The following is a 24,837-nucleotide window of genomic DNA, read 5'->3' as shown; positions in this document are numbered from 1 at the left end:
CCTTAAGACATTTCTACATTTCTCTTTATTATGTAGAGTACTGTAGACCCGTCCCAAGTCCTCAAATCTTACATCTCTATATCCAACACTTAATTTTGGCAAACAACAGAATTTCCACTTACCAGGATCTACCTTTCTGAACCGATAGTGAGTTAATTACAAACGAATCCTTTTCATTTCATTTTCTCCTTATCATATGTGCTATTTCTGTGATGAACTTAATATGGTCAGTTTAAAATACAGGGCAAAGTACATCTGATTTGCTAAAGAATGTGTGATGTTGTTAGAACATCTCAGTTTCAGGTGTTCAGTATTAGTGAAACTTTCATGCAGCAAAGATTGAATACCAAATGGGGATATTAGTGCCTGTGTGTCCATCTTAAGAAGGTGATACAGTGCTAACCCTTTTAGAGCTCAGAAATGTAGCACCCTAACAGATATTATTTGGAGTAGTGGTACTTGACTTGTTCTTTGGGAATCACTAGGTAACAGCTACTGCAATTTTTCATGGCTTGGCGATATTGACGACCCATGGCCATGATGAGGATGATGGTGACGGTGGTGAGGTCTGTCACAATTTGAGCATCTAGTATTAGAAGATTCACTTGTGCCCCTTTGACATTCTCACGTTAACCCTTCAGAGTAGGCATCTTGTCTTCATTCTTCAGGGATGGAAACTGAGGCCCATCCCTCTCATCTCTTCATGAGATTTCTCACGACGTCCTTCTCCTTTGTTTCCATTGTTCATGGTGTAAAAGAGGTGCTTGCATGTACTGGTCAGTAGATCAGATGTTTCCCTTACCGAGTACATCAGGATTGTGATGTGGGTGGGGACTTCCGTGAGGCAGCTGCCTTGGACTGGGGAACTGGGCTCTCAGACAGTTACAGATCTAATCACTAAAAGGCACATGACAGAACTTTCTAAGACTGCCCTTTTTTTCCTGAGTTACTACTATTTTTTTTCTCACTACCCCACATTTTTCATCCATTACCATACAATTGATCCCCTTTACCCATTTCACCCTCCCCCAGCCCCTTCCCCTCTGGTAACCACTAAGTCTGTTCTCTGTGTCAACGTGTTAGTTTTGTTTGGTTTGGTTTGTTCATTCATTTTGTTTTGTTTGTTTATTTTTTATATTCCACATATGAGTGAAATCATACTGTATTTGCCTTTCTTGGTCTGACTTATTCCATTTAGCATAAATGGGTCCATCCTTGTTGTCATAAATGGCAAGATTTCATCTTTTTTATGGGTGAGTAGTATTCCATTGTATATATATTCCACATCTTCTTTATTCATTCCTCCATTGATTGGCTCTTAGGTCGTTTCTGTACCTTGGCTATTGTAAATCATGCTGGGATGAACATGGGGGTGCAGATATCTCTTCAGATTAGTGTTTTCATATTCTTTGGATAAATACCCAGAAATAGGATAATTGAGTTTTGTAATGAAGGCAGGCCTTGGATAACTCTCAGTCCCAGTCTCTGCATGAGCACTTATTAGGTAAGTGGAGTTAGCAAGTCATAACCTCCTGGTGTCTCAATTTCCCCATCTCCAAAACACGCGTAAGTATACCCATGTCGCAGGATTACAAAATGAGTGATAACTTATGTAAGGAGCCTAACTCAAAGCCTGGCACTTTGTAGGCATTCATTAAATGGGAGCTTGACTTGACAATGATTTTGGCTTTAACATTCCATCTAGAAACCTGTGGTCCAATACCCTCCGCTCCCCATGGCTATTTGATGCTGCTTTCTGCCTCATGTACAGGAAGGCACGCTCAATGGGATGGGAAGCGGGTGTTTACTACTTTCCCTCATTAGGTTTGGAGGCTGCAGGCTCTCTGAGCTCTGCGTGGCGGGGAGGAGGAGGGGAGGGACTGTCTTTGTGGTTACGGTCACTTAGTCGGTGCGTAAGGTGCAGCCATCTGTTCAGCTCCTGATCTCGGGTGGCAGAAAGGAGCATAGGAGGAGAGCAGAGGGGCCTGCGTGTGGGGAAGGCGGAGCTGAGGAGGCAAAGGCTTCAGTAAACTTCCACATTTCATATTGAAATTTTAGCAGGAGGTGTAACCAGGCTGACTTTTGTGAATGTTAAACAGTTTGGACTGGAGAGAGGGAAAAAGAAGGCGTGGAATTAGACTAAATACCAATCTGACATAGACTTTTGACTTCTCATTGCTATTCAAATAAGAATATACACAAACACACAGGGTTGGACCATGATGGCAAATATTTGGACTTATAGGGTATATTTTGCCCCTCGTCCCTCTGTGGCTTTAGCTCACGGGGATTTCTAGCAAAGAGGAATGTCATTGCATTTCACAATTCGTAAAATTTATAAGCAGGAGATCCGGGGACCGCTTTCACCATTTCCTGCACAAATGGCTCCAGGGACCCTAACCGATTCTAGAAAGCAGCAATATGTATCTCTGAAGCTAGAGAGCAAGGTACAGTTGTGAATTTGCTTATCCTTTCTTGCTCTGGACATTAACCAGAGTTGGCTTTTTATCCCCAGACATATCAATATAACAGCACAGGGGAACAGAAAGCAAATTGCCTTTGACCTCTTATTTACTAGTGCATTAAATTACGAGGGCACTCTCTTCCACTTTTGTAGATTTGTAAACCAGATTTTCCCCGGTCCAGTCTGAGGTCACAGGAATAGTCTGTCTCGAGATATTTTGGAGTGTATCTATGTTCAGACTTGTCCTTAAATGTTCCTAAGAAGAGAGACTGGAAATCTTCCAGGACACAGTCTGGTTTTCACACTGTGTCTTTTAAAGCCCTATCTTGGGGTAGGGAAGGCTGAGTGAGTGAGACTCAGACTCCCTCCTCCTCTCTCTTTTATGTGTGGGTCCTGTATTACATTTCATTTGGTGCTTTAAAGGTTTTAAAATAAACCACTTTTACAGAGGAGTTCTAGTACACAGGAAAGGAATCTGTGAATGCACTGTTTTTAGGTTGACTTAGCTAGTGTTTCTGCTTTTGGTAATAGGCAAAATTTGCAGAGGAATTAAGGATAAAGGGACCATGCATTATCCATTACATCTTTTTAAACATAGAAACATGACACCTGCATTATTTAAGAAACAAGTAGGCAATCCAATTAACATGTTATCAGGAGGAAGAAAGATATTTTACAGAAGCTTTCAGATTGAGCTTTTAAAAAAATATATTTTTAAATGAAAAACGTGCTCATATAATGAAACTTTTTATTGGATTTCTGAAATATCTGTGACACCAGCTCAAATTAGGAAACAAGAGTATTGGATTCCCATGCACTAATTCTTTTCCCATACCTTTGTGGATAAACTTCTTTCATGATTCATCATAATTTGAAACGGGGAAAATATGTGGGCACGTTGATGTGTATTCAGAATTGACAGAGTCCCAAATCAGATGGACATTTGGCTTTCCTGGTACCACGCCTCTCAGAGGTCTGCAGTCAGTTTATAGGATACAAATATTCAAGCACAGTGAAACAATGCCCAGGGTGTGATCAAAGACCAATAATGAGGGTGAGGCACGTTTAAACAACCGCCTGCAGGATTAGTTGTCACAGGGAAACTGTAGCTCTCCATTAGACACACCTGAAATCCACCTATGCATCATTCATGCACATATTTACACACACACACACACACACACATCTCAGATGCGCTGTCAGTGATTAACAAATCAACCCCCTAAAGTAGTAGGATAATCTGAAAAGTTAATAGTGAACAGTGTTACAGCTCATAGGATTAGTTAATTAGACAAAGGCTTGCAGGCAAGATCTCTGTAGTCTCTTCTGCTAAAGTGATGGAACCCACTTAGGCAACTGATGAAAAAAGCAGTGTGAACACTCTTCAAGGGAGGGAATGAGGAATGTAACAGAATAAAACCTCAGCATAGCAGTAACGAGCTGGCAGAAGCATTGCCATCCAGTGATGGCCGTTTTTCAGTGCCGGAAAAGGCAGAGGCTTGGGGAAAAGATTTATAATTTTGGTTACCATCTTTCCTCCTGCTGCAAGGCAATTTTAATTACTTTTTAAAATCAGTCTCTAAACTTGCATTTCCCCACATGAATTGTTGACCTTCACTTTCAAGGACAACTAGGCAGAGTGCTTGTCTGTAGGAGGTAATACATGCATTTTATTAGATAAAGGATGGATATTTAGCCATATTCAAATTAAGACTAATATCTTATTATTTTAGAATTGTCTTAAGAAGAAAAATATGTTGGCAGATGCTGCTTCTTATCTTGTAACTGGCTCTTTGTGATCCTCTCCAGGGGCCACAAAATTGTTTCTTTTTCCTTTGTACCAAAATTCACAAATATAGTGACCTATATTAGCCAAGCAGGGGTTTCAAATAAGTGAAGCAGATTGTCTATAAAATCAAAAGGAGAGGTAAGATACTACTATTACTACTACTACTACTACTACTACTACTACTAATGATAATAATAATAATTTGGAGCATAGTACCAAGTTTTTTTTTTTTTTTTAAGCAAGACATTTATTTATTTATTTATTTGGTCACACTGTGCAGCATGTGGGACCTTAGTTCCCCAACCAGGGATTGAACCTGTGCCCCCTGCATTGGGAGCGTGGAGTCTTAACCACTGGACCGCCAGGGAAGTCCCTGTACTCAGTTTAAAACTGACCTCCCAAATTAGGTGTTTGTTTTCATGATGGTTTGCTGGATTGTCTGGTTAGAATTTTTTCAATTAAGCTCTTATAACCGTGTAACCATAAGCAGAATCATGTACTATTTCAAGAGGTAATATAGAGACATCTGTGGTACCTTTAGTCAACTTCCACCAGTAGCAACATGCTGCATAACTGTAGCCTGACGTCGCAACCAGGATTTTGACTGATACAGCCAAGATACACAACATCGTCATCAGCCTGGATTCGTCATGTTGACCTTTGACAGCGATACTCATTTTCCTCACACCTTCATCCTTTCCTTACTCCCTGGCAGCCATTAGTCTGTTCTCATTTCTATAATTTTGTCATTTCAAGAATAGTATATAAATGGAGCATACAGTATATAACCTTTGGAATTGGCTGTTTTCACTTAGCATTATTCTCTGGAGAGTCACCCTGATTTTACTTTATATCAGTAGTTCATTCCTTTTTATTCCAGAGTAGTATTTCCTGTCAGGGGCACACCAGCGTTTTGTTTAACCGGTCACCCATTGAAGGACATCTGGGTTGTTTCCAGTTTGGGGCTCTTATGCATAAACATTCTGCTATAAACATTTGTATATAGGTTTTTGTGTGAACACAAGTTTTTATTTCTCTGGAATAAGTGCCCAGCAGGGCAAGTACTGGGTTGTATGGCAGTTCACATTTAGTGTTTTTAAAAACTGCTCAACTGTTTTCCAAAGTGGCTGTGTCATTTTACATCTAGGCCAGCAGTGTGTGAGGGTTTTTCTATACTCTTGTCAGTATTTAGTGTTGTCACTATTTTTTTTTAAATTTTAGTCATTCTGTCATTCTTACAATTCTGTAGTAATATCTCATTGTGATTTTAATTTGCATTTCTCTAATGGCTAATGATGTCAAACATCTTTTTATAATAAGTCTTAAAATGGGGTAGAATGATTTCTCCCACTTGCTTCTTACATTTTAAAAATTGTTTCAGCTGTTTGAGTTCCTCCGCCTTTTCTATATAAACTTTAGAATAATCTTGTCTGTGTCTATAAAACGTTTTGCTGGAATTTGATACAAATTTCAATCTATGTATCAATTTGGGGAAAATTAGTATTTTTACTATGATGATTGTTCTAATTTATGAACACATTATAGCTCTTCATTCATTTAGATTTTTAATTTTTTTCATCAGTGTTGTATCATTTTCAGCTTACCATTTCTGTACACATTTTGTTAGATTTACATCTAAGTATTTCTGTGTTTTTTTTGAAAATTATAAATAGCATTGTACTTTGGATTCTGGCATCCATGTGTTCTTTGCTAGTATATTTAAATGCAGTTGATTTTTACATGTTTTATCTTGTATCCTATAATCTTACTGAACTCACTTATGTTAGTTCCGCAAGTTTTCTTAGGATTCTCTACATAGACCACCATGTCATTAATAAAGAGGGACAGTTTTATGTCTTCTTTCTGCTCTGTATGCATTTTATTTCCCTTTCTTGTGTTATTGTGTGGACTAGAATTTCTAACACTGTGTTGAGTAACGTGATGGGAGCAGACATCCATGCCTCATTCCCATCCTTAGGGAAAAGTGTTTAGTCTGTCACCATTAAGTATAATGTTAGCTGTAGGGTTTTTTTTTTTGCTACTCTTTACCAAGTTGAGGAAGTTCCCTCTACTGTTTTTTTCCAGAGTTTTTATCATGAGTAGATGTTGATTTTTGCCAGATGCTTTTTGTACATTTATTGATTTTTCTTCTTTAGCTTGTTAATATGGTGGATTACATTGATTGGTTTTAAAATACTGAGCCATCCTTGCAAACCCAGAAAAAACCCTATGTGGTCAAGATGTATAATTATTTTTTACGTATTGTTGACTTATATTTGCTAATATGAGAATTTATGCATCTGTATTCATGGAAAATATTGGTCTTTAGTTTGTTTTTTGGTACTGTCTTTGGTTATGGTATCAGTGTAAGTAACTTCATAAAATGAATTATAAAGTGCTCCCTTTTCTTCTGTTTTCTGGGAGAGATTTTATAGAATTGGTGTTAATTCTTCTTTAAACATTTGATGGAATTCTCCAGTGAAATCATCTGGGTCTGAGATTTTGAGTATGTGTGAGCTTTAAAATGACAAATTAAATTTCCTTGTTAGTCACAAGGTGAGTCAAATGATCTATTTTGTATTAGGTGAGTTGTGATATTAGGATTTTGAGTTGTTGCTCCATTTCATCTTAGTTGTCAAATTTACTTTTGTAGATTTCTTTGAATTATTCTCTAAGAATCTTGTTTACGCCATCAAGGTCTCTAGTGATATCTCATGTGTCTTCCTTTCTACTTTGTCACTCTTGCCAGAAGTTTGTCAATTTTATTGATTTTTTTTCAAAGAAACAACCTGTTTCATTGCCTTTCTATATTGTTTTTATGTGTACAGTTTTATTTAATTTGGTTCTTTATTATTCCCTTCCTTCTTTTTACTTTGAGTTTTGTTTTTTTTTTTTCTTCTTTTTCTAGAATCTAGAAGCTTGGATTATTGGTTTGAGACTTTTCTTATTTTCCAGTGAATGTGTTTAGCTCTGTAAATTTCTCTCTCAGCACTGCTTTAGCAGTTTCTCACAAATTTTGATATGTTATATATCCGTTTTCCTTTACTTTAATATATATTTTGATCTTACATGAGACTACTTCTTTTATCCATGAATTATTTAGAAAAGTGTTGTTTAGTTTTCAAGTGTTTAGAGATTTCCTTCTCAACTTTCTGTTACTGATTCAGTTTGATTCCATTGTGGTAAGAGAACATACTCTGTATGACTTCAGTTCTTCCAGAACTTTTGAGGTTTGTTTTATGATCCAGGCTATGTCCTGTCTTGATATGTTACATGGGCACTTAAAAAGGATATACAATTTTCTGTTGTTGGGAGGAATATTCTGTAAGTATTGAGTAGGTCTTGTTGGTTGATGGTATTTTGAGATGATTCTGTACCCGTCTTGATTTTCTGTCTAGTTGTTTTATCAATTGTTGAAACTCCAGCATTGAAATCTCCAGCTGTAATTATGGATTATTTATTTTTCCTTTTAATTCTGTTATTTTTGGCTTAATATATTTTGCAGCTTTTTTTTTTTTTGGTACATACATATATAGAATTGCTACTTCTTTTTGGAGGATTGGTCCTTTCATCATCATATAATGTTCCTCTCTGTCTGATAATTTTCTTTCCTATGAAGTCCACTTTATCTAGTATTCATATGGTCACTCCGGCTTTCTTTTTATCAATGTTTGCATTATATATCTTTTTCCTTTGTTTTACTCTCAACATGTCTACATTGTTATATTTAAAGTTACTTCCTTGTTGACAGAATAGAGTTGGGTCATATTTTTTAATTCACTCTGAAGATCTCTATTTTTTAATTCATGTGTTTAGACTGCTTCCATTTAATGTAATTATTGCTATTTTAGGGCCTAAGTCTGACATTTTACACTTTGTTTTCTATTTGTTCTCTTGTTCTCTCTAGTTTTCATTTCTCTCTTTTTCTTCCTACTTTCCTGCTGGTTATTGAACATTTTTTGAACTCCATTTTGATTTATCTGTAGTGTTTTTGAGTGCATCTCTTTGTATAGCTTTTTTAGTTGTTACATTATGCCTACATATCTTATCACAGTTTACTGATTTCATCATTTTACCAGTTAGAGTAAATTGTGGAAACCCTACCTCCCTTTATATCTTTTTACCCTCCTCATTTATAATATCATTTCTTAAATGTGCCCCTCTACATATATTTAGAACCTCATCAGACAGTGTTATAATTTTTACTTCAACCATTAAAAATAATTTGGAAAACTCAAAAGGAGAATGTCTGTTGTCTTTACTAATATTTTTGCTAGCCATGTATTTTCTTATTTCTTCTTTCATTATTTCCAAGATTTATTATTTTATTATTTTCTTTCTGTTTTAGAGAACTACCTCTTTAGCAATTTATTTAGAATAAGTCTGCTGGTCATAATTTCTCTTAGTTTTCCTCCATCTGAGAATGTCATGTTTTCTCCTTCATTCTAGAAGAGTATTTTCACTGGATGTAGTTTTCTGTGTTGAAACTTCCTTTCTCTCAGCATTTGAAAAATGTTGTGCCATTTCTTTCTGGCCTCCATGGTATGATGAGAAATCTACTTTCATTCATATTGCTTTCCCCTATAGGTAAGGTGTCATTCTTCTTTCACGGCTTTCAAGATTTTCTTTGTCTTAAGTTTTCAGAAGTTTAACTGTGATGTATCTTAAGATGGATGCATTTGGAGTTATTCTGTTTGGGGTTTGTTCAGCATCTTGAATGCGTAGCTTTATGTGTTGGGCAAATTTGGATGTATCCAGTTGCTATTTTAGCACTTTCTCAGCCCCTCTTTCATCTTCTTTTCCTCTGGGACTCTGATAGCATAAACATTAAGTCTTTTGCTATCATTCCATACATCCTTGAGGCTCTGTTCATTTTTTCTTCTTTAGTCTATTTTTTAATCTACTGTATAGTGTGGGTAATGTCCATTGTTCAGAGTTCAAGTTCCCTCATCATTTCTTCTATCTCTTCATTCTTCTCTTGAACCCATCTATTAAGTTTTTTTATTTTGGTTATGTTAACTTTCACTTCTAAAATTTCCATTGGGGTCTTCTTTGTATCTTCTGTTTGTTTGCTAAGATTTTCTATTTTTTTAATGAGACTTTCTATTTTCCATTTTTTAAAAGTGTGTCCATAATTGCTATTGAGGCATTTTATGATGGCTATTTTAAAATCTGTGTCAAATAATTCTAACATCTTTGTCCTCTCAGTGTTGGCATCTATTGATTAAACTTTTTTTCATTCAGTTTGAAGCCTTTCTAGTGTGTGACAAACCTTTCTTGGAGTGACAGGTTTTTGTTTTTGTTTTTCTCTGAAGTTTGGACATTTGGGGTATTATGAACGTCTATGACTTATTTAAACCTTCTATTATAGTTGTTTTCCCCTGACACTGCTGTGTTAGATGAAGGATTCCACCTCATTATTGCTAGTTTGGCATAAAAGTTCAGGTTCCCTACTCAGTCTTTGCCAACACCCAAGGGCAGAGAGTTCCTTATTAGGAGCTGGGAGAGGGGAGGAGCTGGGAGTTCTGGTTCTCCACTAGACCTCCACTGATACCTCCCTCGATGGTAGGGATAGGAGTGCCTCATTTCTCCTCCCCGCATGATGTCTGCTGATACCACCAGCCACCAGCCATGGGCAGAAGGACTCACTACCACTGGGTGATAATGAAAGTCCTGAGTCTCCACTAGTCGTCCTCCTATACCACCCCAGCAGAGGAGAGTGGCACCTTATTACCACCCAGTGGGAGTGGAAGGCCAGGCTCTCTCTGAGGAAAGGATGGGCTCATGACTTCCTGAAAAGCATGAACGTCTAGCTTCCTTCTTCGTCTTCTCTGAAACCACTGTTTGGGGTTGGGATGCCTTGTTGCTTCCTCAGCAGCATGGAAATCTAGGCTCCACCCTTGGCTTTTTGCTGGTGAAAATAGGAGTAGGGCTACTGAATTTTCTATGCTGTTTGGCTGGAGTGAGATGGTTACTATCTAAATGTTTCCTCTCTTGTTAGGCTGCCCCTTTCATAGTCCTTTGGCTAGAGGAAGCAGACTTTTGTTGGAACTTTTGTTGTCTGGGTCTATTGCTGTGTCTGGGTTGCCAGTGTCTTTAGCTCCAAGTCTGAGATATGTAGGGCCAAAAGAAATATCAGAAACTCACCACGGTATCGTTCCTTGAGTCCTGAGGGCACTAGTTAGTCGGCCTCTTATTCCCACCTTTCAGATTCTTCTTATGGTTGTTTCATATATATTATACAGGGTCTTTAGCTATACCTCATGGGAGAAATAGGTAAAAGTACGTATATTCCATCCTTTTGGAAGTGGGCATTTCTAGACTGTGTGATTTTTCATGATAAGCTCAAGACCCAGATTTTAATATAAATTCTTCCTGTTTTGTCTTTTTTTTATATTGGAAATTAATAGTTAAATAGCAGGCTAAATGCAAAATGTCTACAGTCCAACAGTCTGTGCACTCTGCTCTGTTTCCTAAGAAATTAGCTTTCCCTGGCTAAGATTTGTCATTTTCTTACCTCATTTTATATAAATGTCTATCATTTATCTGGAGGTGACATTGCTGACAAACTGAACTATCAAGGGCATAGCCAAGAAAGAGGAATTTAGTGGGAAAAGATCACTAGGCAACCAAATTAGACGTCAAAATGTCCAGACACTAAATTTCTTGTACTTTATAGTTAATAGGCCTTTAGGCTCCCTCTTAGAGCATGATTTAAAAAAATATGTGTAAAATAAAATCACGTACATACACATGTAGAAAGTCAGCCTACTTTCCAAAGCATGATGCAAATTAGAGGAGATAGGATTTCATGAGTTAGGAACACTGAAAACATTAAAAAGAAAATACAGTGAAGCAAAAGAGAAGAAAATGATAAAATCCATTAAAAACAGCCAAATCCCCTAAAAAACACTTGTGGCTCCTCATTATTGGTGCACACATTCTTATACATCCTTGGTAGGTGCTAAAGGTCTTCCTTTATCTGTGTGTTGTTCAGGTATTGATATCTATCATTAGAAGTTTGAGTTTCAGGGATTCATATGATCATCTCTACCCTCTGCCTTATGCAAATTTGCAACTACTTAGCTAAGACAAAAAATTGTTTTTAATCATTCAGAGGAGAAAAAGAAAGCACTTCTTATAGAGCCCCTACCATGTGTGTTAGGCAGCATATTGAGAGCTTTACCACAGTATCTATTTTAATTTTTATAAACACTCTATGCAATAAATACTATTATTTTCCATTTTCACTGTTTGAGAAACTGAGTTTGAAGGCCAGGAGTAATTTTACAAGGGCTCTGGCTTGTCAGTGGCCATGATGGAATTGGCATCCAACAAGACTCCAATAGCCATGCTCTTAACCAGCCTGTAATATGGATTCTAAAATGTTGAGATCACACATTGGGAATTAAGGGAGAGGTTTTTGGACATCTAGAAATTGCATTAATGTTAAGACACTTGAATTCACTCTGCAGCAGCAAAAAACTTACACGCTGACATTGACTGTGTCCTCTGGGGTCTTGACTGGTGACTCTTAAAGATGCTTCTCAGCTTCCTAAGTCAGGAACTATAGGCTCCAAGAAACTGAGAATTAAACTTTTTATAAGTGACTGTGGCAACAGCACAACTGTGCTTGTTGTTTACAACAGGTATACCCTCTTTCTCATCGCCAATTGTCAAACAAAGGTGTTCACAATTACAGGCAGTTTGATACTCTATATTAGGGAGGGTTCATGAGATCCAGAAGGACCTCTTGGTTTGAAAGGACAAGGAAGGGATAACTTGGCTTCCACTGTCTTGGGGCAGATGCCATCCACATTGCTGTGCATCCAAGCTAGTCCTTTGGTATACATAGGCATCCCGCTACAGCGTGGTAAATAACCAAAGAAGAGCAGAGAGGTTCCAAACTACAGATCTGCTCCCCAAGTATTTCCTGACATATTGAGGAGGCAGTGAGCAACGGTAGCCTAGAGAAAAATCATTACACTGGCTCCGGGTTGTATTTGCCTTTTTAATGAAAATTTGTATTTTCCTCTTCTGTCTAGGCCCTGCCCTATGGTCCAGGCTATTTTGCATGGCCAGTGAAATCAATAAGAGCCTATCATTTGGAACTTAGTGGCATCTAAGTGTTTTGGTCTTATTTGCTAGGCAGAAGGCTAGTGTTTTCTGAATGATGTTTGTGTACATTTCCAGGCCCAGGGTGTTAAGCAGCAGGCTGTGGGGCTCCCTGGTTGCCAGATCATATGTTGGAAAGGCTTCTTTCCATCAGCTTACCTGCTGTGTTCAGTGCTCTTCCCCATTTTTCTTTTCCACAGTGGATATCGCAGCCATGGAAAGGACAGTATGGGTAGGCTTAGGTTGATGGTCACGGGGTTGTGCGAGTTAGACCTCTGTGAGCAAGATGATGTCCTGTTGGTAGGTGACTAGGGGAAAGAAGAGACCAGGTGTGTCCAAGATACAGATTTGCAAAGAAGAGAAAATGGTTGAGGAGTTTCCTGAAGGCTCATTAAAGAAATCAGAGGAAGATTGCATGTCAAGAATGCCTTATATTATTATTCTCCAGACGCAGCTAGGCAAATTTTATGTTAGTCAAATGTGACCTGGTACCATTACAAAGCATCACCAGCAATATATTTACGCCTCATACGCCTTTCTTTTATTTTTATTTATTTAATTTTGGTATTTGTTTTTCCCCAGTCCTTCGGTAGCAAAAACAGAGTGTAATTAAAGCGGGATAAAATCAGTTTTGCTTTGAACCACTTTGTAGTAAGATCTTGCATTAGAGTGACAGACTTATCGTGCCATCTTCGCACATATAGAAAATCAAAAGATGAGTTATTTTGCTATTACTTTTTTCCCCAAATCTATTCAATTAAAAAGCAAGAGAATTAATTTACTGTGTCGAGCTCTTCTATTAAGGCTGATTGTTTAAGTATACATTAAGCGTTTGCAGAAGAAATGGTGCAGCGCTGACCAAATTTGCCTTCTTGTGTTTCCATCTGAGTCAGAGCGTGAGTCAGAACTGAAAGCAGCATTTCTTAGGATCATAATCTGGGTTTTTCTCCTGTGATGTTTTTAGGTGGCCAAGTGACAAGTGCCCAACCTCAGGCCTGACTTTTCGGAAAGCATCGGCCTTCTGCCGGACCTGGATAATGGATGTCAAGGATCGGCGACACCGCTCTCTGACCAGGGGGCGGTGTGGCAAAGAGTGTCGCTACACGAGTTCTTCCCTAGACAGTGAAGACTGTCGCGTGCCCACGCAGAAGTCCTACAGCTCCAGCGAGACTCTGAAGGCCTATGACCACGACAGCAGGATGCACTATGGAAACCGAGTCACAGACCTCGTTCACCGGGAGTCAGATGAGTTCCCAAGACAAGGTATGTAGAGCTGACCGCACTGATGGTCCGAGCTGTCTTATATGCTTGCACTGTTGCACGTCGATGACAGAGGTTGGTAGAAATGGGGAGCAAAGCAGGCCGGCATCAACTCCCCATTAAAGTTTAGTTTAAGAGAACAATCTTCTTATTAACCCATATCAAACTCCTGTGGGGATTATACAAGGGCTTCTTTTGTTCTAGACACTCAGTTCTTTGACAATTTGGTAGTTGCTTTTGGAGACCTACCAGGGTAGGTTTTGACAGATGTGACAGACAGCAGACCCTTGGCCCCATGAGGGGTATTCCTGAAACCATCACAGATTCTGATCTTGAGGAACACAGAATTATCTGTGATTTTTAAACTGTTCTCCTTGAAACCAACACACAAGCCTCCCAAAGTTCAAATTTCTCCTGCTTCTAACTCTGGGCTTCTTGGTTATATTCTCTTTGAACAAATGCTATAATGATAAAAACATATTTGAATCCCCCCCCCGCCAATATAATAATGCTTAATTTCTCTCTTCCCCCCCAAAAAAACATGTGATGTTAATTCTGAGTTACACATTTTTTTTGTTTGTTTTGGAGCACAGGTGAATTCCAATTTCAATTCCACTGATATAATTCCCCTGTACTTTCACACAAACTTAATTTTCATATAGTATTTTGCTTGCTTTGGGGAAGAGAATGTTGGCATTCTCTTCCTAGTCACTGGCCGTGGAGAATTTTGTTACCACTTGTCATGAGTGGCTATAAATGTATGGACACGTAGACTCAAGCACAAACAGTCCTGAGGAGCAGTGTGTCTAAGTTGACTCACGGGCTCCACGTCTTGTGCTCTGTGTACCAGGCTTGCCGTGTATGTGATTTACATAAAGGCTTAGCAAAACTACAAGTGTATGCACAGAAATACAGTGAGTACACCAGGAAGGGTCGCTCTGCCTGTGCCAAGGGTCAACGCCCTGCCTGCTGGGTTACTGCATCATGTGTTTATTAACACCGATTCTGTAGTTCTTGTTCTATGTCCCTGTCAGTAACTGTTGCAACTAACTTAATTCCTCATGAGATACCTTAGCTTGCGTCTTAGTCCTTTCAGGCTGTTGTAACAAAATACCGTGAACCAGTGGCTTATAAACAACAAATTTATTTTGCACAGTTCTGGAAGCAGGGAGGTCCGAGGTCAAGGCACTGGCAAATTTGGGGTCTGGTGAGAGGTCTTTCCCTGGCCCACAGACAGCCATCTTCCCCTGTATCCTCATATAGCTGAAGAGGGCAAGAGAGCTCTCTGGGGCCTCTTTTATAAGGGCACTGAACCCATTCATGAGGGCTCCACCCTTGTAACTTATTTACCTCCCAAAAGTCCCACCTCCAAATACCATTGTGGTTTTCATTTCATGTAAAAAATTTTGGAGGGTCACAAACATTTAGTCTATAGCAGCTTGGAATTCCATTCCTGGTTTCTTAGCTTCCTTAAGTTACTTTACTTATCTTTTATTTCTTAGAAAACACTATTTATATGTAATATATATGTATATATCCTATAATCCAGTGGTTGTTCTAAAAATAACACGTTCTCAAATTCTCCTTGTTTAGCCTAGCTTCAGCTTTTATATTTAATAGAATATTCAATAAAATCAGTGGAGAAGCAGTTAAAATTGTTTTTCCACTGCCATTGTAGACCCTTGCAGAATACACTTTTTATTTAATCTTCAGTCTTATTTTCTGAGTTGCCTTCATGTAAATGAAACACTTTGCAAACAGGGGGAGGGTTCCTTGAAAATTGCTCTGTATCAAATGTCTTTGATCTGTGAGTAACGTCAACAAGTGTTTTACTTTGTTAAATTCTCACCTGACCCCAAAGTGCATGTAGTGGGAATTGGGAAAAAAAAAAAAAAAAATGAGGAATCACAGCTTAATTAAAGGAGGGCTTAAATATCCACTATGAAAAATGAGGACACCTACCTGTTATTTCCAAGAGCATCTCTAATACAAGACTCAAATATTTTGAAAGGTGATGCACGTTCAACACGATTGAAAGCCTTTCATTTTCTGCTGTATTTTTGGTTTTATTTATGATATTACTGCATACATTTTTGTTTCTCGTGATTCTGGGTTGAAATGTGGCCTCTCCTTCCTAAGTCTCATTAAAGGTGCATCCTGGCTTCTGGATCATTGTGCACTGAGCTGTAGATCCCAGATTATTGTTGAAATGTGGATTTGCCTGTCACCTTTTCCCTTATTAATATTTACATAAAATGAAACCAAGTGCTTGGGATTTTATTTTCATATATACCTTTATTCTTCCTGTTTAATCTTGTTCCTCTCCATTGATAATAATGGAAGTCGCTTGGCCATATCAAACTGCTAGCTTTGCAATTAACAATTCACACATGCCTTGTGTTGTTATTGAGCCCATATTTGTTTGTGTAATGTGTTTGCATGAATTAAAAACTGTGCAGGCCAAAAGTAGAAATGAAAAGGCATTGGATGTATTTGCATATGCAAGTGCAATTCCTTCTGAAGACATCTATGAATTTATGCATGAAAATGTAGTCAGTCTGAGTGGATCTACTTTGATGGGTTCTAAAATTGAACTCTGCAGGAAGTAAATAAGCACATATTTAAGGAGAGAAGGAACAGGAGATGCAATCTGGCAAGCAGCACTTTTAAAGTGAAACCTAGCCACTCCAGAGAGGGTTAAAACAAATTTTACACTCAGTAATAACAATAATTTTTTAAAATGTCACGCATTTCCCATTTTATTTTCTTATTCATGAAATCAAAGAGGAGGATCACCTCAGCACTTATTAGCCTAGAGGTACATTAGCAAGGATCAGAGCGGGATCATCTCCTACGGTATTCTTATTTAAAACCCAAGACACTGATCATAAAACAAACGCGCTTCTCACATACAAGCAAGTTTGGCAAACGCAGTTGGATGACTCTCCAGATGCTCAGAGGGGAAAAAACTTGCCAGCTAGCAGAAGTGATTTGGGGCCAGGGTCAGACCTTGTCCTGTTTCCCCAGCTGGCTGGCAGCAAGTATCAAATGTGAGAACCTGCCAAGTCCCAGCAGGAGAGATGGGCCACATGTTCCCCTGAGAAGCTTATGGAAACTCCTGTCAAAGTAAAACTTCTTTGCTTGCTTTCAACACAGAATCCTCCTCTGCCTCCTTCTGTTGTGGGTCTCTTCTCCTACGAAGAGACAATGCAAATTACCTGTCTGGCCTCTTTATGCTGGATCCTCCTGGTGTGAAGGGAGAAAATTACTGACCTTAGGTCTATGGCCGCTGGAGTCATTAGTAATTAGTAAATGACTAATCCTGCACTAAATAGCATCCGAGTGGTCTGAAAGTTAATGCGCCTGACAAAAGTGACCAGTGGTCTGATCCCTGGGCAGACCCAGTCCCAGCCTAATCAGTGAAATAGATGTCACTTTGAATAATGTAGGTCAGCCAAGTTCCCAGGCAGGTTGTATCAGCTTGTTCTTTTGGACCCTGAAGTTAGGGTGTAGAACAGTGTGATATACAAGACATCCTCCCGTGGCTTAGGAGCCTAAAGGTAGGTTTGAACTCTGCTTTTGCATATTTATGTACCTGTGACTCTGGTCTACTTCTGTGCTTCACCAGGATTACTATACCGTCTTCAGATGTATTAAACAACAGCAATCATAATAACAAAAGAGTAATGGCTAACAATTATGGAGACTTTCTTCATGTCAGGTGCCTGTCTAAGCATTTTACTTGTAGTAATTCAGTTAATGCTCACAGCAATGTTGTACGGTAGGTACTATTATTAATCCCTTTTTTTTATGGATTAGGAAACCTAGGCATGGGGAGATTAAATATGTCATCCAAGGTCACAAACATAGGAAGAACTGGAGACAGGTTTCACATCCAGGGAGCTGGATTCAAGAGCTGTGTTTTAAACCATTATGTTTGAGCACTTCTCAAATAAATAAGTAAACCAATGAAAACAAGCCATTCAGCTTCAGTCAAAGGCTATGAAATTCAATGTAGAAACCTTTTAGGTATCAACACCTGTAAGCCTTTCTCCATATAGGAAGTATAATCCCTAACATTGATGGAACATAGAATGAGCACCGCCAGCCTCAATGCTGATCTAGATTCCTGTTCTCGCCTATTCCCCTCCATGTGCACAACTATCCCAAACTCCCCGGAAGCCTACCTTCCTACAATGCTTCTCCACCACCCACCCCTGTAGGAGAAAGTTCCCAGTGTCAGTATGTGTGCCAGGCTGGGAGCACTGATTCTCTTCCCTCCCCTAGGGCATCGCTTTTTGCACCACCTCTCATCCCGGAACACTAACCAAGAAAGGGGTCACTCTCTAAATGCTGTTGCTTAGGTAAGCAGAACGGACTGGTTTCTGGGCTGTAGCCAAGGCTCAGTGGGCCAGAGAGTTCCGCCAGGCTGCTCATCCCTCAAACAGCCCTGCTTTCCGGTTAGTAGTGCAAGTCTCTTGAGAGGGGGCCAAGGTTGAATTCTTTCTCTGTCCCTCAGGCTGTCTGTTTGGGTCAAGGTTGAAGAAAGAACTGGAGGAAGACTGGATTTTTGAAAGAATGCTTGCATCTCTTCTCTCCATCAGATCTAGCACAGAAACAACTTTCACTAACCCCTTGATACCCTTTAAAAATACATCAACACACACACGTACACATTTGAGGCTAGGTTTGATTTTGGCATTTCATAAACTAATTTTCACTCTTGTGATCTTTAAAATAATTTGGGCAATATGTTTTTGCACTGTGTAATTTGGCATAGCGTAAATTAAACATGTGCTAGTGAGCTGAAAACTCATGAACTACCAGTAAACTCAAGTGTTACCTGTATCGATTCAATTAATGTATGTTATAATTGTTGAAGTACATTGGAAACCTGTGAGCATTTCTGTTTATACCATTGTGTTAAAATAGTTATTTTTCCACTGTACCCAAAGCAACAGTTAGGTTCTGTTTTGAAAACCCCAGCCTTGTAATTTATCTGCCACGATAAACCATTACATTTTAGGGAAGTTCAGGAGTTTGGTTGGTCAATATTTGGAAGGCTGACCAGTACCTTGAGAAGATTGCTTTCCATTTATTCTTCTACCCCTAGGCAAGACTTCTTTTCATACCTCAACTGAGAATAGTGTTTTACTTCTTAGTCTTTGGTTGTGTTGTTGCTTTAAAAAAAAACCTTTAGAAAAAGAAGGACTCTACAACATTTCAGTGTAAGATGATCTTTTATCTTCTTGCTGGCTAACTTGAATGCTTGTTGCTTCATCTGAAAGGCATATGGGAGAGCAGTTAACAGTACAGACCCAGAGTTAAACTGTGTCTATATCCCAGTATTGCTGTGTTTGATCAGCATGACCTTGATCACATTCTAGAACACAGACTAGACTAAGTCTTATTTTCTGTTCCTGTAAATGTTTCCACCAATATGATTATTGGGATCCTTTCTTACGATTATGCATTTATGCTATGGATGTTGTCTTTCTTTTAATAAAGTGCTGAATACATGCTAGCAGTTATGATTACTACTGTTTTAATACTATTGTCAGCAAGAGTGGTGATCATCTTCCCTCCAATCCTTACAATATTGTGTGTGACAGAAATCTCCCTTCTTCCCACGCCCACACCTTCGATTTGTTTCCTGTGACTTGAAAAACTTCTGACATCTTCAAAGCCAGAATTTCTCTTCCAGTTGTTGATAGCGTGTCTTTGACTCCCTGCGCACCATACCTTTTGCTCCCAAAGATGAACATAACTCACAGATTATTTCCCTATTTTTAGAAAGGAATGAAAAATACCATGTAGCAACTGTCAGCTGATGCCAACACACTGTAAGAGTTGCTAGTCTGACAATTTTACAAGTAAAAAAAAAAAAAAGATTGGAAAAATGCTCTAAGGTAGTGTCACTGGATACAATTTTTTTTAAAGATGTTTGTTTTATAGCATATAAATGGCATGTAAATCTTAGGAATGGGTTTAAATTACAAGAAGATTTTATGCATATAAACTCTGGATGAAAATTAATTGATTCTCATCACTCTACATGTAATAATTTGGAGTCCTTTTCACTTAGAGAGTTGAGCTTATCTGGATTTTCATTGTTGTATTCACTGCCCTTCTAGGATTACAGTCTTCATGTTTCCCAGTTGTTCTTCTTTCAGTAATTATCTACTGTCAATTTTGCATTCAACTTTGGATCTAACTTTCTTTGAATTGTCTTCCTTTTTCTGTTCTTTTTCCGTGGTAATTCTCCATTTCACCTGAGACCTTCCCTCTTTCTTCTCCATGGCACTTCCTTTAGAACAGTCTTGTTTGTACAATGCCAGTGTTCACTGCTTCTGTTTTTCAAGACTCTTTGAGTTACAAGTAAAAGTAGGATAATATCTCAACTGAAATTATCTTATGAAAAAATCTGATGCTTTGTCTTATGTCGTTGGAGAATCTAGCAATACATCTGGCCTCACACTTAAGTCTTTTTTCTCATTCTCTTTACTTGGCTTTACTTTGGAGAGAGATCTGTTGGAAGTTGTCTGTTGATAACCCCACTCTCATATCTCTTCCCTGGGTAGCATCATTGGAAACAGTCTTCTGCAGTCATCAGCAGAACATTCCTAAGGAAGATTCAGATGGGCCTGGCATGGGACACATGCTCATTCCTCTGTCACTCTAACTTCAGTTGGCCATGTCTTGGGCTTAGGCTATACCTAGAGGTAGCTTATAGTGAGTACTTTCTAAGCCTGATGGAATAAATGCCATATAGGATATAAAAATAAATGTTCTGATATCAGACGTAGGTAAAGAATATTGACCGGCCTGATAATACATGCCTCCAATACTAGTGGCACACAAGTCTGAAACAAGTGCGGTCTTTCCAAGCTCCATGTCTGCTTTCCCAACTTCCCTTGGAATATTTTTCATAGAAAATCCAGTAGAAAACTTAATTTTCTTTTCCTCAAAATCTGTTTTCATTTTTTCCCCCAGTTTTGGGGAATGGTATCCTAACTCCTGCCTTTAAGGTAGAATCTTCTAAGACTCTGTCTTTTTTTTTTTCCTGGCTTCTTTATATCGATGTTCACTACGTCATGACCATTATCTTTCTTAATTTATTTTATTTCCAAGTTTCTCATCCCATGGGAAGCTTCCAGCATTTCAATATTGTCCCACTGCTTGACCATTTAAATTGCCTTTTTCCATCAGTCTTTCCCCTGGCATGCCTTTTTGTATCATGGATAGTCTTTGAGTTTCTAAAGCACTGCCTTATTATTTTTTTTATTAATTTCTTTTTGAATTTTAAAATTTTATTCTATTTATTTTTTTATACAGCAGGTTCTTATTAGTCATCCGTTTTATACACATCAGTGTATACATGTCAATCCCAATTGCCCAATTCATCCCACCACCACCACCCCCACCGCTTTCCCCCCTTGGTGTCCATGCGTTTGTTCTCTACATCTGAAGCGCTGCCTTATTTTTAAGGGGTACCCGTGAGGCAATCGTGTTAAGTTATGGGACACAACAGTGAATAAGGCAAACATGGTCACTAACCTCACAAAACTCAGCAATCCTAAAGAGGAAGGAAATAATAGACATAGAACTAGATGTGGTCTGATAAACAGCGCAAAAGGGAAAATACTGGACGGCTTTGGAGAGGTATCTAACCCAGAATTGTGCATCTGGGGTCTCAGAAATTGTGACATCCTTTCACACCCTTGAAGGATGAGGAAGAGCTGGGTGATCAAAGAGGCAAGAAAGAGCATTCGGGCAAAAGATAGAACATATGCAAAGATCTGGACGGGACAAAGATGAGTTGTTCCAAGGATTTAAGAGAAGTTCAGGTTAGCTGAGTGTGGTGTGGGGACAGATGAGATGGAGTGGGATGGAGAAACTGGCTCCTGAAGGCATTTTGGAGAGACGATGCTTGCTTCACTTGATGGACTATGTTACAGGGAGACAAGATGGTCAGTGAGGTGGGGTAGGAGGCGGTGTTTTATTTACACAAGGGAGCCCAGTAGCCTGAACTGGGATCGTAGAGATGACTTCAGAAATGTTGTTGGGGAACAAAGACTGTTGACTTTTTAGGACCCTATAAAAGTAGAGGCAGGCATAATGTTCTGGATCTCTTGGGCATTGACTGTTCTCTTCTCCTGCAGAGAGAATACTGCCTTCCTGATGCCAAGATTACTTAAAGAGCCAGAGAAGGTCACTGCTTGTAAATAATCTCTTAAAGGGAAATGCCTAAGATTGTTAGTTCAAGTTCCCCTGGAATGGCAACACAAGCCAGAGTATAGAAATGTGGTATTATAAGAATTTGGATGTTTTTCTCACTCTTATTAGGCCTGCCTGTGCAAAGGCACCAGCAACAGAGTACCTCATATGGATCCAGGGCAAGGAAAATATAGGAAAAGGATTATGTTTCATCTACTGCCCTGCGTGACCACAGTACATTGCTCATTTTCTCTTATTGGCTAAATAAATCAGGAACTCATACCAGATGTGTGTGTGTGCCTGAGTGGGTATTTTATTCCTGCCAGTTGGTAACTTGACTAGCAAAGCAGAGGATGCTGAGAATATGAAATCAATGCTTTTCTGGCAACTGATGGGGCAAGCAAGGTGAGGGAGGGAAGAAGAGTCAAGGACATTGCTGAAGTTTCTGGTTATGGCAACTGACTAAGTGTTCCTGCTCATCACCGGGGCTTGAAACAGAGGAGGGGCTGGTTTGTGGGTTAAGATAGGATGTGTAACTTCGGACCTTTCGAGTTTGATGTGCCCTTAGGCCATGCACGTGTAGATGTCTAATAGGCAATTAAATGTACGGCTCTGAAATTCTGCTGAGATGCTTGAGCTGGATAGAGATTTAGGAGTTGACAGCTAATAATTTTATGGGACTTGGTGTGATCAGCCAGGGAAAAATGTACAAGGAGCATAGATAAAGGGGTTCATGTGAGAACCCAGGTAATCAATGGACAGGAAGATCCTGTAGAGAGAGCAGAAAAAGACTTAATTTCCTTACGATGCTCTACTTAGTCTAAATTTGACTTAGCCTTCATTCCAGGTAAAAATAAATAAAACAGCACCTGTTTTATTTCCCACTCCGCTACCAAGAGTTGGCTTCCTTTTCATCCCCTAAATCAGAGGTCACGAAGTCAAGGCGCACAGGCCATGCTTGGCCCCTGGATGGCCTACAGGTTGCGTTAGACGTTTAGAATGGCGTGCGCATAGCCAATCCGTTCACGTTCCCGTTTGCTACAGGGGCCCCATCGCTGCTTTTTATCTTAGCACCCGTCCTCCTCTGCAGTCACTTATGTTACATGCCAGGGCCTTCAAGGCTCTTGCCATTGCGAAAGAGCATGAACTTTCCTGTTTCCACTCCTTCCTTGTAGAGTATCTACCTGCCTATTCCAGATCCGTTCGTCCCACAAGGCTTAACCTCCGGATCACCTCTGTGGAGAGAGCTCAGCCCTCGGAATCCTGCTGGCCCTTCCTGACTGTTATTGTTGTCATTAGCTCTTTATGAGTGACTCAGCCTCCCCAGCATGTGGATGCTAGGACTCCTGTGAATAGGAGATAAACAAAGTGCTTTGCAGCTTTCTGTTCTGACTGGTGGAGGCTGCAACAAGAGAATTTATTTTTATCAGTGGCTTGTTTCCGGTTCTAATGAGAAGAATTTAAAGCTCCACGACTCAGAAAAGGAATCCACTTAGAAATCTGGGTTGTGTTTCTGTCCAGCAGGACAGTATCAAATCTCACATTGTGAAATGCCAACCTGCAAGAGTTTTCTGCAACACACTTGGACGCACATATATTGAGTTTCACTACCATTTGCTTTTTCGGCGTATTGGCGATCCAGTGATACTATGGGCTTTTCTAGACTGGTGCTACATACCGCAGTCCTGTCTCTGCAGGGACCTACTATGTCATACGTGTAGGGAGCCTTTGGTGCAATGCGATTGGTAACAGGATATAATTCCGACCAGAAGCTATAGAAAAACGGCACTGTGAGAGGTCGAGTAGTTGCCTGCGTCTGTCTCAGGATGCCTTACAGTCTGGGTCCAGGAGGGGTGCTGCCCCACCCCACCCATTGATGAATCATCATGCTGATATTATCAAAGGAGACATTACATTTTCAGTGTCATGTTTTAGGTTTTTAATTTAATTTTCAGCCCTGGCAATTCCAGAAGCATCCCTAGGGACATATGAAGAGGAGGGAGCTGGTGTCTATCCAACATGAATTCACGTTCATTCCTTGAGCACCTTAATCGGCACACGTATCTCACAAGACCTCTTTTTCTGCTGCAGACAAACTCCATCGTAACACCAAGTTACTCAGTATTCCTCCTGCTTTCCTTTCCACTCAACCTCAAGTCAGATCCACTTTAGTAATAAATCTCTGCTGGGAGTCATCAGAACAAATACTAAGTGTGTGCAAAGATATTAAAAATAAGTGCAACACAGACTTATTTAATAATGCCCAATAGCCTTTTATAATATTTGGAATATTTTACCAAAGTTACTATGAGAATTATCTTTAACACATTTTCTCCAGGATAGAAAGATCTTTCTGGGAATGGAAAAAAAAAAAAAACCAAACACACACACAGAAAAGTCAGATGGGCTCTGTTATATTCTCGGCTGGACCTGTTATTCTTCTCCCTTTTCCAGATCTTTTTCTTTGGCCAGAACCACCAAATGTGAAGCTTCCCTTTGTTCACCCTGATTTCTGAATAGTAGGCATCGGGCAGTTGCTGTCCCAGTGGGATGCATTTTATTTTAAAAATAGTTTGAACTGCCTCCTTTTCAATTCCCCCTCTTCCATGGCCACCTTGACTGTATAATAGGTGCCTCTCAGTCTCTCCTTGTACAGTTCAGGTCCACTCCACGTATGGGGAATTAAAGCACTCAATTTATTTGCAGCACTGTGAACCAAAATGTTGAATTTATTTAGAGAGTCATTCCAGTGTATTAAATTTGTTTCTATGGATCTATTTGCTGTAGCTGGAATATTGACAGGAGAGAGGAATATTACTTTAATGTCCTCAAAAAAAAAAAAAAAAAGATCCAGATCCAGTCAACTGCAGGATAAATATCCATAGCCCCCCAAAAGCCCTCTCAGAATGACTGCAAATTCAGGTGACCCCCATCAAATTTAAAAAGGTTCCCGTCCACCTGGCAACCTCGGGTTCCAATGTTCCTTAGTTCA

The 24,837-nt window shown here is 39.3% G+C and overlaps 1 protein-coding gene across 1 annotated transcript in view; it reads left to right on the top strand.

The window, feature by feature from the left end:
• The first annotated feature begins 531 nt into the window (after positions 1-531).
• The window catches only part of LOC118892551 (teneurin-2-like), an 88,849-nt gene continuing 64,543 nt past the window's right edge, over positions 532-24,837 (top strand). Inside the window, exons 1-2 of the mRNA XM_036847302.1 lie at positions 532-566; positions 13,333-13,631. Of these exons, the coding sequence (XP_036703197.1) occupies positions 532-566; positions 13,333-13,631 (334 nt within the window). The remainder of the gene's footprint in view (positions 567-13,332; positions 13,632-24,837) is intronic.

This window comes from Balaenoptera musculus, chromosome 3, assembly GCF_009873245.2.
Source record: "Balaenoptera musculus isolate JJ_BM4_2016_0621 chromosome 3, mBalMus1.pri.v3, whole genome shotgun sequence".
Lineage (NCBI taxonomy): Eukaryota > Metazoa > Chordata > Mammalia > Artiodactyla > Balaenopteridae > Balaenoptera > Balaenoptera musculus.
Note: the sequence above shows the minus strand (reverse complement) of the source record. Positions and strands in the feature narration are given on the sequence as shown.